The 13,330-nt window shown below is 41.7% G+C and overlaps 1 protein-coding gene across 1 annotated transcript in view; it reads left to right on the top strand.

Annotated features, from left to right (window-relative positions):
* The first annotated feature begins 2,315 nt into the window (after window positions 1-2,315).
* The window catches only part of GFPT1 (glutamine--fructose-6-phosphate transaminase 1), a 47,192-nt gene continuing 36,177 nt past the window's right edge, over window positions 2,316-13,330 (top strand). Inside the window, exons 1-2 of the mRNA XM_037527536.2 lie at window positions 2,316-2,505; window positions 11,075-11,182. Coding sequence (XP_037383433.1) covers window positions 2,499-2,505; window positions 11,075-11,182 — 115 coding nt within the window. The 5' untranslated portion in view covers window positions 2,316-2,498. The remainder of the gene's footprint in view (window positions 2,506-11,074; window positions 11,183-13,330) is intronic.

Below are 13,330 nucleotides of genomic sequence, written 5' to 3'. Positions count from 1 at the left end.
CTGTATGGCACCGATTTGCTGCAGTGCACAAAGATATCGTTGAAGTACTGGAGTCATATCTTGACTCCTTGGCAATATCACTGAGGTCTTACCAGAACCTCTTAGATAGGGGTTCTGAAGCTAAGAGACTTTGCCTCCTGAATTAAGAACCGTGTTATGGTGGGCCTTCCTTGTAGCCTAGGGGTTAAGTCTCAGCACTATCACCACTGTGGCCTGAGTTCCATCCCCAGCCAGGGAGCTAACCCACATATGGCATAGCAGATCTCTCCGGTTTCGCCTGCTGCTTCCGTTAGCAGTGTATTTCAGTAGATCTGCCTGTTCTGCTTCCCACTCCCTCTGGTGAATCATCTTATACCCTACACCTCTGGCCTACACCCCAGTACTTCTACAAATAAATAAATCTTAAAAAAAAAGGAAATATATATTAACAAATAGTTCATAGTTTTTTAATATTCCTGTGAGTGATTTGGGGATCTGTCTAAGGGTCTGAATATTAAAGGACTTTCAGATGAGAAATACTTTGGTTAGTTAAATGAGACATTTTCTGACCCTCTTTGAGTCCAGTGATAAAAAGACATTTTTTCCATCTAAGAAAAACTGAAAAGTCATTTGCTCACTTAACCATATAACCAGCCAATTTTGCTAAAAATATATGGCTTTTTCACCCATTCAAAAAATTTTTTTGACCCTTACTTTGTGATAATATTTATATTATATATTGCATATACAAAAACTTATTCTAGCCTCAAGAAACTTCGCCTAGTAGGGAAATAAAAAACCAAAAAACAACATATTAAATCTTGAAGCATATTGCTTTAGACAAGTAGCTCAAAAAATGAGATCTTAACAGGGACCTCCCAGGTGGCGCAGGCAGTTGAATGCATCGCTGAGAAGCTGTCGGCAGCCTCTGCGGTGCAGGTTCAATCCGGCCTGCTAGGGAGATACCCACATGGCGTGGCAGACCTCTCCTGTCTCGCCTTCTGCTCCCCTCAGCAGTGTATTTCTTCAGTCTGCCTGTTCTGTTCCCTGCTCTGTCTCTGGTGAATCCTCTCGCCCTCGCGCATATTTGGCCTGTACCCCGGTTCTTGTATAAATAAATAGATCTTTTTAAAAAATGAGATGTTAACATATGTCCTTAAGTCTGTATGGGAGGAACAAAAAAGGTTTTCCTGAGGCAGTAGCATTTAAGCAGAGTTGGGGTGGATTTTCCAGGAAAAGTAACCATTCTGTGAAAAGGTGTGAGAATGTTGGCCCATTTGGGAATTTAGTAGTTTAGTGTTGGAGTGTAAAGGGTTGGAAGGTAGGGTAGAAATAGAGCAATGGTGAAGTTCATGCCACAGTCTTTATGCCATGCAAGTTTTTGATTCCTGTCTAGAGTCATTAACAGAGTTATGATAACCATAAAGGATACCATCTAAATCTTCCTAAAGCAAACCTCAGGCAGTAAATTCTTAGAAACATCATCTCTGATTTCTTGGCAGGAGTGGTGCATTAATTCATAGAATTAGTCGTTGATCAAATCTAGACAATTCCTACAATCCTCTTGGGTGGGCCATCCGAGGTCTGGGCCAGTGAAGTTTCTAAAGCCTAAGAATTGGGCTAAAGCCTAAGTATTGGGTAGGTGAGCATTACATCCTCCTCTTTCCCCCCTCGCAAAAAACGGGTCAGGAAGACAAACGGGTGCAGATGGGATGCAGTGGGCTTTTGGAGGCCGAGCACGTTACGTGGAGCTCGAGCTGGGAATTTGAATCGCCTTTCAGCAGAAAGACTGAAAGAATGCTTTTCAGTCCAAAATTTTGTTACTTCTTTCCCCTCACCTCACTCAATTCCTAGCAATATTTCGTCAGCACATGTTCCTTTTTACCCTGCCTGTCTTTCGGATTCCCTTGCCAGGCTTTCCGCTTTCTTCCTCCTCAGCCCCAGCATCGTGAGCTGCCCGAGCCTGAGCCTGGGCCTTGCACTGCACCCGGCGGGCGCCTCCACGCTATTCTATTCGCTTCCTAACGATCCCATTCTCTTATCTTTACGTCAGTCTCTCGCCGAGAGTCACCGAGTTTCCTTCTGCCCTCCAGCGCATTCCCTTCCGCTGCTCGCCCACAGCCCGGGCGGCTCCAGGAACCCCAGGCGGATGCGGCCGCGGGCCGATGCCACGTCTCCGCCGCCAGCAGGCCAGTGCCTGCGTGGGCTGGGGGGCGCGGCGGGGCGGGGCGGCGAGGGAGGCGGGATTAGCGCGTGAGCGGCGCAGCCGCCGCCCAATGGAGCCTGCGGACGGCGGCGGCGGCGGCGCGGCGTGCGCCGAGGGGCGGGGCTCAGCGGCAGTTGCTGGCTAGCCCGGGAGGCCGAGGAGGCTGTCGTTGCCTCGGCGGTCGCATCCCCGAGGGAGTCGTGTCGGCGCGTCCCTGGCCCCCAGACCCGCGTATTGCTCCACAGGCTAGTGTGCGCGCTTCCAGCCTCGTCGACCCCTCGCCGCTTGCCCTGCGGACCGTGCCTCCTGCATCATGTGCGGTGAGGGGGCCGGGGCGGGGGGCGTGTTGCGGTGCGGTGCTGGGTGAGGTGCCGGCGCCGCGGAGGCCGGAGGCGCCGCAGGAGCCCGGAGCTTGCGAAATCTGGGTGATGGGTGGGGGGGCTCCCGCGGGGGCTGCGGGTGCTGGAGCCGGGGTCGGCCTCTACGAGCCAGAGGGGGCTGTAGACCTAGGAAGGCACCTGAGAGGAGGGCGGGACCTAGAGAGACCGCGGGGAACCCATGTGGGGAGGAGGCTTTGCGCGAAGAAGGTAACCTAAAGGGAAGAGAAATGTCTGTATTGGAGAAGACAGGGCTGGGGGAGCTGGGGTGTGGAGGGGGGCGCCTTTAAAAGAGTCTAGTAGGTGAGTGAAGCAACCTGTGGAACATCAGGTGAGGTCCCTTGAACTTACATTGCTCCCTACTAGGACTTACCCTTTTAAAACCATTTATTTTTAGTTGCTTTCTTCTGAGCAGGCCCAGTAGAATACAGAACTGTAGGTAATAGAGCTACAGCAATGACATTACTTAGGCTTTTAACTTCCTGCTGCCCCCGGTCTCAACAGAAACTATTACTAATCAGTAACCTGGTAAATGGGTTTAGATCTGACCCTATGGTGGAAGAGGCCTGGTAGTGACAGGACCATAGTCTAGACAGTAAACTTTTATCACTTGCATGTGCACTCATTTAAAATATTTAGCTATGAAAAATATTGCTCTGCATTTCATGAAAGTTTCACTGAGAACAGTTAAGAATTAGGACCTTTATTGCATGTTTCAAGACTTAGTCCTTTTAATATTACCTAAAATGTTCGTGGAAAGTTTTGTTAGATATGCTCTAAAGTTGGTATTAACTTGATCATGGTCAATAAAAAGATTGTATTTTTCCTTTCTTGTTGAAATTTACAATTGACTTTATCCATGGAAGTAAAGTAAAACCTTTTCTAGGGAAGTGTATTTGTAACAGAATTGAACCTATCTGAGAAACTTTTTCCTGGGCCCTTTTGCCAGTATTGAGCAGGAGGTGGCTTGTACTCATTAGTGGGTATTTTTCATTTATTTAATTTTATGCTAATTTCAAGCTTCAGAAAATGAGCAGGTTTAAATTTAGATTAAAAAGCACAGAAACAAAAACTCCTATGAATAGCTTGCTGAAGTTATTAGAATGGAGCTGACCTTAGAATCAATTATACTTTTGCTTTGTCTAACTTAGGAAAGTAGCTTTGCAAGACACAATTTAGTTTGGAACTGTGAAGCAGTGGATTTGCAAACTGATTAATATCTAGTGTGTTTCCTTTGGTAATTAACTGTTCCTGAATAATGAGGTGTGTGCCTATTCAGGTACTTGACTTCCTGGCTGCAGGTGATTTCTTCATCTTCCAGGAAAAAAGGGTGTCAAAGTACTTTTAAAGAAAAAATGAGGGCCTCCCCGGTGGCGCAGCGGTTGAGCGCTGGGTTGCGAAGCTGCCCGCGGCCTCTGCGGCGCCGGTTCGATCCCCGGCTGCTCCCCGGCCACCGGAGGAGGGTCCCACATGGCGCGCAGACCTCTCCTGCCGCCCGCTGCTCCCCTCAGCAGTGTACCTCGGTCCTTCTGCCTGCTCTGCTCCCTGCTCTGGCTCTGGAGAATTCTCTCACCCTCCCGCGCTTCTGACTGTACCCAGTGCATGTATAAACAAAACAAACAAACAAACAAACCAGCAAACAAATAAATAAAGCATGCCTCTATAAAAAAAAAAAAAAAAAAAAGAAAGAAAAAATGAGATCCAGTTTACAAAGGTTCACATAAGGGTGAGGCTTTTAGGGTGGAGACTAATGTTGGCAGTTTTCACATAGACAACATCCCCAATCCGGAGTTTTACTGTGGAGGAAATAGACATGTTATAGAGAATAAACAAAGAACTAGTATTTCAGGCATTTCTGAGGTCTTGCCTTTGACCCAAACCAGCGGTTTGGATGATTCCAGTAATAGGGTTCTAAATTTAAATTTGAAAGGTTATTGATTAAAAAGATAAGAGTTTATCTTTATTTTCCTCCCACATCTTATTTATTGAAATAAGATTTCTAGTTAGAGAAATTGAGTGGAAATTAGATTAGGTGGGGAAATTTAGAGATTTCCTTTCTGATTACCTGCTGTCCAAGTTTTTCTAAGAAATTATTTTGTTTCAATTTTGTAAAATACTGAAGCAGAAGAATGAGGGCTGACAATTCTATGATAAGCTTTTTTCATTCATACATACTGGTGAAACTGTTATGTTTATCAGGTTGTATTAGTCTGCTAATAAATGCTAACTAAGATAAAAGATTCCATGGTTAAGTAAATTTGAAGGCAATGGATTAAACAATGTTGAACTGACTTTTTTCTTGGAGTACTTTTTGGAACTCTTAGGTGCTGATCAGTGCTGTGCATCTCCCAGAGAAGAATAATGTGTCTGTTTTCTAAATTTATTTTATCTTCTTCCAATTCTTGGTTCTTTGGAATGTACTTTGTCTTTATTTGTATTACCTTTGCTTTTGGTGAGAATATCAAGTCACTTAAGCTACCTACAAATTTTAACAGATTTTGCTACTTTTTAAAAATAAATGTAGAGTTTATACCCTTCTGATCCAGGATGCATATATATGGAATTTTTTAGAAGTTGGAAGGGAGCTTATAATCTAAATCTAAAAAACAGTAAGGGAGCTTGTAATTTAAAACTATTCTGAAGTGAATCCTTAAAAACGTTTTTTAAAATTATACTTCTAATGGCTTTGGGGGTAATTGAGGGGTGCTGCAACTGGTTGCTAGGATAAAACTTATACTGTTAACATATCCTTAGAAATATGGATATAAAGTAGATGTGAGAGAAAATGAGTAATTGCTTAATAAACATTTTCTTGGCTGTGTTTCCTGCAGAGGGAGAAATAGGTGCTGGTAGAGGGCTGTAGAAGGTTGGAAAGAGTTTTATAACAAAGTTTGGGAACTTCTATTCTTGGAGATTAACAATTAGCAAGAATCCAGGTTGTAAGAAGTTCTCCAAATACACCTGTTAACTTATTTCTTTTTTTAAATTTTTAAAAATTTTATATATTTTTTACATCATTTTTCATTTTTGCACAATGTGTTTTCATCGTGGTTATAGTCCCCATACAATTCCCACCCCGCCCTTGTTTTGATACTACTCCCTCCCTCCCCAACCCCAACTGTGTCTCTGGTTTATAGTTGCTTGTTGATTTTGATTTTTACTTTATTATAATTAGACTTTTTCCTGGTCCCTTATTTAGGTTTTCTAAATTCCTGCTATGAGTGAGACCATCTGGTGTTTTTCTTTTTCTTTCTGGCTTATTTCGCTGAGCATGATCCCTTCCAGCTCTATCCATGTTGCTGCAAATGGCATGAGTTTATCTTTTTGATTGCTGAGTAATATTCCATTGTGTATATGTACCACACCTTTTTGATCCAGTCATCTATTTTTGGGCATTTGGGTTGTTTCCATAGCTTAGCTATTGTAAATAGTGCTGTTATAAACAAAGGGGTGCAGGTGCCCTTTTGAATTAATGATTTTGTGTCCTTTGGGTAGATACTTACAAGTGGAATTGCTGGATCATATGGAAGCTCCATCTTTAGCAGGTTGAGGAATCTCTACACAGCTTTCCATAGCGGCTGGACCATTTTACACTCCCACCAGCAGTGCAGTAGAATTCCTTTTTCTCCACATTCTCGCCAACATTTGTTGTTGCTAGTTTTTTGATATGTGCCATTCTCATTGGTGTAAGATGGTATCTCATTGTAGTTTTGATTTGCATTTCCCTGATTACAGGTGATGTGGAACATTTTTTCATATGCCTGTTGGCCATTTGCATTTCCTCTTTGGAGAAGTTTCTTTTTAGCTCTCCTGCCCATTTTTTGACTGGATTATTTACTTTGTTTTTGTTGAGTTTCATCAACTCTTTGTAGATTTTTGTGATCAGTCCTTTATCATTAGTGTTGTGTGCAAAAATTTTCTCCCAATCTGTAAGGTGTCTCTTTGTTTTGGTTACTGTCTCTTTTGCTGTACAGAAGCTCTTAATTTGATGTAGTCCCAGCTGTTTGTCTTTGCCTTCACTATCACTGCTTTGGGTGATGTGTCTTTAAAGATGTTACTGAGGTGTATGTCATGTAGTGTTTCGCCTATATTTCCTTCTATATATTTTATGGTTTCAGGTCTTATGTCTAATTCTTTAATCCATTTTGAGTTGGTTTTTGTGCATGGTGTTAGGTAGTAGTCAAGCTTCATTCTTTTTTTTTTTTTAAATGATAAATTTTATTTTTATATTCCCCCATACAATTGCAAACGCCCCATTCTGATCCCAATCCCTCCCCTCCCGCCCCCACCCCCCAAAAAGTGTCTCTGGTTCATAGTTTTTTGTTGATTTTGATTTTTACTTTATTATAATTAGACTTTTTCCTGGTCCCTTATTTAAGTTTTCTAGATTCCTGCTATGAGTGAGACCATCCGGTATTTTTCTTTTTCTTTTTGGCTTATTTCGCTGAGCATGATCCCTTCCAACGCCATCCATGTTGCTGCAAATTGCATGTGTTTATCTTTATTGAATGCTGAGTAATATTCCATGGTGTATATGTACCACATCTTCTTAATCCAGTCATCTATTTTTGGGCATTTGGGCTATTTCCAAAGCTTAGCTATTGTAAATAGTGCTGCTATAAACATAGGGGTGCAGGTGTTCTTTGGAATTGATGTTTCTGTGTCCTTTGGGTAAATACCTACGAGTGGAATTGCTGGATCATATGGAAGCTCTATGTTTAGTAGGTCCAGAAATCTCCACACAGCTCTCCACAGTGGTTGGACCAGTTTGCACTCCCACCAACAGTGCAGAAGAGTTCCTTTTTCTCCACACCCTCGCCAACATTTGTTGTTGCTAGTTTTTTTAATATGTGCCATTCTCACTGGTGTGAGATGGTATCTCATGGTAGTTTTGATTTGCATTTCCCTGATTACAAGTGATGTTGAACATTTTTTCATATGTCTGTTAGCCATTTGCATTTCCTCTTCAGAGAAGTTTCTTTTTAGCTCTTCTGCCCATTTTTTGACTGGATTATTTTCTTTGTTGTTGCTGAGTCTCATCAGCTCTTTGCAGATTTTTGTGATCAGTCCTTTATCATTAGTGTTGGGTGCAAAAATGTTCTCCCAGTTGGTGGGGTTTCTCTTTGTTTTTGTTATTGTCTCTTTTGCTGTGCAGAAGCTCTTTAATTTGATGTAGTCCCAGCTGTTTATCTTTGCCTTCACTATCACTGCTTTGGGTGATGTGTCTGTAAAGATGTCTTTGATGTGCAAATCCCGTAGTGTTTTGTCAAGCTTCATTCTTTTGCATGAGGCGACCCAGATTTCCCAGCACCATTAAACAAACTTTCTTTGCTCCATTGCGTATTCTTTGCTCCTTTGTCAAAGATCAGTTGACCGTAAATCTGTGCGTTTATTTCTGGATTTTTTGTTTGGTTCCATGGGTCCATGTGTCTGTTCTTTTTCCAGTACCTTGCAGTTTTGATTGTTATGGCTTTGTAGTATAGTGTAAAATCTGGGAGTGTGATACCTCCATTTCCTTCTCTTTTTTTTAAAGAGAGCTTTGGCTATTCAGGTTTTTGGTGGCTCCATATGAATTTCATCGATTTTTGTTCTATTTCTTTGAAGAATGTCATTGAAATTTTTTTGGAATAGCATTGAATCTGTAAATTGCTTTTGGTAGGATGGCCATTTTGTTTTTTTTTTTTTTTTTTAAAAGAGGCATGTATTATTTATTTGTTTGTTTGTTTATACATGCACTGGATACAGTCAGAAGCACGGGAGGGTGAGAGAATTCACCAGAGCCCAAGCGGGGAGCAGAGCAGGCAGAAGGACCGAAGTACACTGCTGAGGGGAGCAGTGGGCGGCAGGAGAGGTCTGCGCGCCATGTGGGACCCTCCTCAGGTGGCCGGGGAGCAGCGAGGGATTGAACTGGCGCCGCAGAGGCCGCGGGCAGCTTCGCAACCCAGCGCTCAACTGCTGTGCCACCGGGGAGGCCCTATACTGGGTACTCTTGCCTTTTGGAGAGAAGACTGAAACAAGGGACTTGTCTTCAAGAATTGCTGTCTGATTGGAAGGAACAATAAACATGCAACATGTGTAGATTATAATACACAGTCCTTGTTATTGCTATGGTATAGATTATAAGTGGAATGAATAGAAAGTCAGAGACTGGTTATGATTAGGCCAGGAATGTTCCAGGTAATGGGGCAGGATTAATTCTTAAATTTAGGAATGGTGCTAGCTGTAGAGAATATATTCCCCAACAGTGAATGAAGAAGGAAGTAAATTGACCTACTGCCAGTGGGTTCAAAAAACTGAAATAGAGCTTCCAGGAAAAGAGACCAAAGAACAGTGGATATATATAGGCAGAAGATTTCCAAAGAGGTGTATTGCCTTAGACAGAGTTTGCAGAAGGAAAGGTCATTCATGTTTAGTACTGCAGAGAGAAGTTAACTGGTTTTGTCTATAATGAAATCAATGCAAAGCATATACGAAGGCAGAAGGACCTGAGTTTGTGTTTAGGAGGAGCAGGTATACCAACAGAGTAGGGAAGGGAGCATTAGGGAGCAAAGGTCCCCTGAGAGAGTTGAAAAGTTGGGTTCTGGATCTGTAAGCTGTGAACTTCTCACTAGGTATCTATTCACTGATTCATACCCTAAGCATTTTTTAGAAATTGAATAAAGGTTGTTTTTCATCATTGGATAATAAGAATTCAGTCCACTCTTGTGTCAGATCCTCAGAGTATTTTGATATTAACAAGAGGTTGTAGGTTACATAGTTATGGAATCACATATTAAGAGTTACAGATAAGAAGACTGGCTTTAGGGCCTCCCCTAGTGGCACAGCGGTTGAGAGCTGTGTTGCGGAGCTGCCCACAGCCTCTGCAGCACTGGTTTGATCCCCGGCCATAGGTGAGGGTCCCACGCAGACCTCTCCTGCCGCTTCAGCTGCTCCCCTCAGCAGTGTACTTCGTCAGTCTGCCTGTTCTGTTTCCCGCTCTGGCTCTGGTGAATTCTCTCACCTTCCCGTGCTTCTGACTGTACCCAGTGCTTGTATAAATAAATAAATAAATCTTAAATTAAAAAAAAAAAAAAAGAAGACTGGCTTTAGGAAGTTATATGTGGAAATGTTTATTTTGAGCTTGAAAGGAAGGATGGGTATACAGGATGAAGATGAAGATGGAAGATGAAGATGAAGGCTTCAATTCTGTAAAGTGAGAATGTACCAAAATTGAGAAGCTGGGAAGAGAGAAATGGGGATTTGAAAGCAATCTGGATTTTAGACTTTGGAATAAAATCTGGGGGATGTTTTAAAGTTAGGCAAACAATGAATTAGGATTGGTTAGCAGTTGGATGGGTCCATGCAAAAGTGAACTTGAAATGGATGAATGGATGGGTTCTGTATGGCTCTTGTACTTTGTTGTCGAGGTATTCAGGGACACCAGACCACAAAGACCTAGAGGGACTGACTTGACAAGATGGTGAAAAGTTGTGGTCTGATGTGATTGTCAGAGGGAAATAAGAAAGATGAAATGGGTGAAGGTTTGTGAGCAGGAAGTACATGCTTTTTCTCAGGAAAAATGACAATATAGATGGACTGTGAGAGAGTGTATAATTAGAGATGTTAGGGTTTAAATAGTACTTTGAGTTTCAGAATTTAAATGTGCAAGAGAGACATGTTATCGAGCTTCATTCCAGTGGCAACATGTGTTACAACAAAGTAGAAGACACTAGAACCAATGTTTTGCTATTAGGGAAAAGGTATTGAACACTTAAAAAATAAATTGAAAAGGGCCTCCCCGGTGGTGCAGCGGTTGAGCGCTGGGTTGCGAAGCTGCCCACTGCCTCTGCAGCGCCGGTTCCATCCCTGGCTGCTCCCCGGCCACCAGAGGAGGGTCCCACATGGAGCGCAGACCTCTCCTGCCGCCCACTGCTCCCCTCAGCAGTGTACTTCGGTCCTTCTGCCTGTTCTGCTCCCCGCTCTGGCTCTGGTGAATTCTCTCACCCTCCCGTGCTTCTGACTGTACCCAGTGCTTGTATAAATAAATAAATAAATAAAATAAATCTTTAAAAAAAAAACAAAAACCGTAAAATAAATAAATAAATAAATAAATAGAAATTCTTATATATTTCATATATATTTTTAAAAGATTTGTTTATTTATTCATATAAGAACTAGGGTGCAGACCTGAGTGAGGGGGTTGAGAAGATTCACCAGAGAGTGGGGAGCAAAACAGGCAGATTGACTGAAATATACTGCTGAGGGGAGCAGCGGGCGAGTCAGGAGAGGTCTACTGCCCCATATGGGTCCCCTCCCTGGCTGGGGATCGAACTCGTACTTCATGGCTGTGGCTAGCTTTGTAGGCTGTGTCTTAACCCCTTGTGCCACCAGGGGCACCTTTATTTTTTAAAGGTGGACCTAGTTTCACATTTTGGCACATCATAGACATAAGTATGCAAAGAGGAATCTGTCATAATTATATCAATTTTGATTCTTTCGTCAGAACTTTCATTAAATATTTGTTTCTTTGCAGGTATATTTGCTTACTTAAACTACCATGTCCCTCGTACAAGACGAGAAATTTTGGAGACCCTAATCAAAGGCCTTCAGAGACTGGAGTACAGAGGATATGATTCTGCTGGTATTTACTTTAAACTGTGCATGATTCTTGAATCTAAATAGAGAGGTTTTTTGTTTATTCTAGATGACTATACTCTAGTTTTGTTTTCAAAAAGTCTGTTTTGCTGTATCAGGTAAATCTAAAATCTAAAGAATTCTTATCTTTTATGTTGTTTAAGGGTTTGTTCATATAATTTCAGTATTACTGTTCATGCAGTATTGCTACTTATGTGTCTCATTTGTAAAGAACGTTACTATAAAGACAAATATCTATTAGTAGAACAAAGTTTTTGAAAGCCTTACACTATAAATTCTCTCTCCCCCTCCCCCATAACTTTCCTTTTGTCCATGGTTTCCGTGCTGTTGGCAGATGAACTTACCTAAGATTCTTCTATCTTAAATAAATGACAAAGCAAGTAAAAAAAACTTTATGTTCTACACTAGCTCCTTCTTTTAATTGTATTGTGGGGCCATCCCCAGATATGGTAGTTCTCTAGGAGGACTCACCATATATGTACTCAGAGCTATGATTTATGAGATCAAAAGAATATAAGGCAAAATTAATAAAGGGAAAAGATATATGGGGTGAAATCTGGAGGAAACCAGGCATAAGCTTCTAAGAGCCTTCTCCCGGAGGAGTCACACAGATGCACTTAGTTCTCCCAATGAGTTCTGACAATGGATGTGAAATGTCGTATACCAGGAAAGTTGACTAGTCACTCAGTGCCCAAGCTTTTTATTGGGGGCTAATCACATAGACATTCTCTGCCTAATATCTTCCAAAATTTGACATTTCTAGAAGGGAAACAGATGTTCAGCATTGTTTGAACAAACAGCTTAGGTGCAATGAGCCATTTTTAATCAGTTAGGGTGATGATAACCTTCCTGAAATCCCAAGTTCTCAGACTCCAGCCAGTGGCCAACATTACAAACAGGCCTTTCTAGGGATAGTAGTGTTAGACTTGCTAATTCTTTTAGTAGTGTTAGACTTGTTAATTCTTTTCTATATACTTAATTTTGCTAAATATAATGTACCTTTATCTTCAGTGACTTCCCTCAATTACAGCTCATTCCTCAACTCCTGTGTTCTTAAAATTCCTTCCTTAGCTTCTCTGACAACACATGGTGGGAGGGGTGTGTGTATGTGTGTGTGTGCTCCTTTTTTTCCTACAGTTGCTTAAATATTAATGTTCTTCAAAATTCTTTCCTAGGTCCACTTTTTTTTGGTTTGTATCTTCCATCAACTTCCCATATATTGGTGACTTAAAATCCAGATGTATTTCCCAAGGCACAAACCTGTATTTCTAGCTGCCTCCTAGATATATGTCCCTGGATTAACCACAGTATTATAAACTTTGTATGCTCAGAATTGAACGAATCTCAGGTTCTCACCATATTTTTTAGTCTTCTGACTTCCTTTTATTAACAGTCATTCAACAATTCCTTTGAGCCTAGGTAGTATCCCAAACTTTTGCTTTTTTATCTTATATCCATTTAGCTCTAATCTCAGTATCACTTATCTCTATCTTCTTTACTTGTCGCTGTTTAATTGAGGCTCTTCTCATTTTTGCTTTGCTATAGCTATAATGTCTAAAAGTTTATTTCTTTTTCTGTTTCTCCCCTTTCAGTCTGTTTCTACACTGTTTCCAAAGAGAGTTTTCTAAGTATTTTGCAGTGTTATTTATTTTCAAAATTTATTTTTTTATGCATGCAAGAACTGGGGTGTAGGTCAGCGATACGGGGGGTGAGAGGATTCACCAGAGACAAAGTGGGGAGCAAAACAGGCAGATATACTGAAATACACTGCTCAGGGGAGCAGCAGGTGAGACAGGAGAGGTCTGCTGTGCCATGTGGGTTAGCTCCCTGGCCAGGGATGGAGCTCATGCCACAATGGCTGGTGATAGCTTGATGGTGCTGAGACTTTAACCCACCGTTGCACCACCAGGGAGTCCCCTGCAATGTTATTTCTTTACTTCAAACTGTTCACTGCTTTTTCAGTACTTTCAGGGTAATTTTTTCAAATGTCATAGTAGCTTAAGTAGAATCTATAGAGATGTGTTCCTTGACACATTTCTCCCTTCTGAGATGGGTGACCATCATCTGTATTTCTCCCTTGTGTTCTGCTTGTAACCTGGCTCTTTTTATTGTAATCTAAAACTACACTGTACTG

The sequence above is a fragment of the Talpa occidentalis genome, unplaced genomic scaffold (assembly GCF_014898055.3).
Source record: "Talpa occidentalis isolate TD23 unplaced genomic scaffold, MPIMG_talOcc4v2.1 talOcc4.5, whole genome shotgun sequence".
Classification (NCBI taxonomy): Eukaryota; Metazoa; Chordata; class Mammalia; order Eulipotyphla; family Talpidae; genus Talpa; species Talpa occidentalis.
The sequence above is the reverse complement of the archived record's forward strand: the minus strand, read 5'-3'. Positions and strand labels throughout refer to the sequence as shown.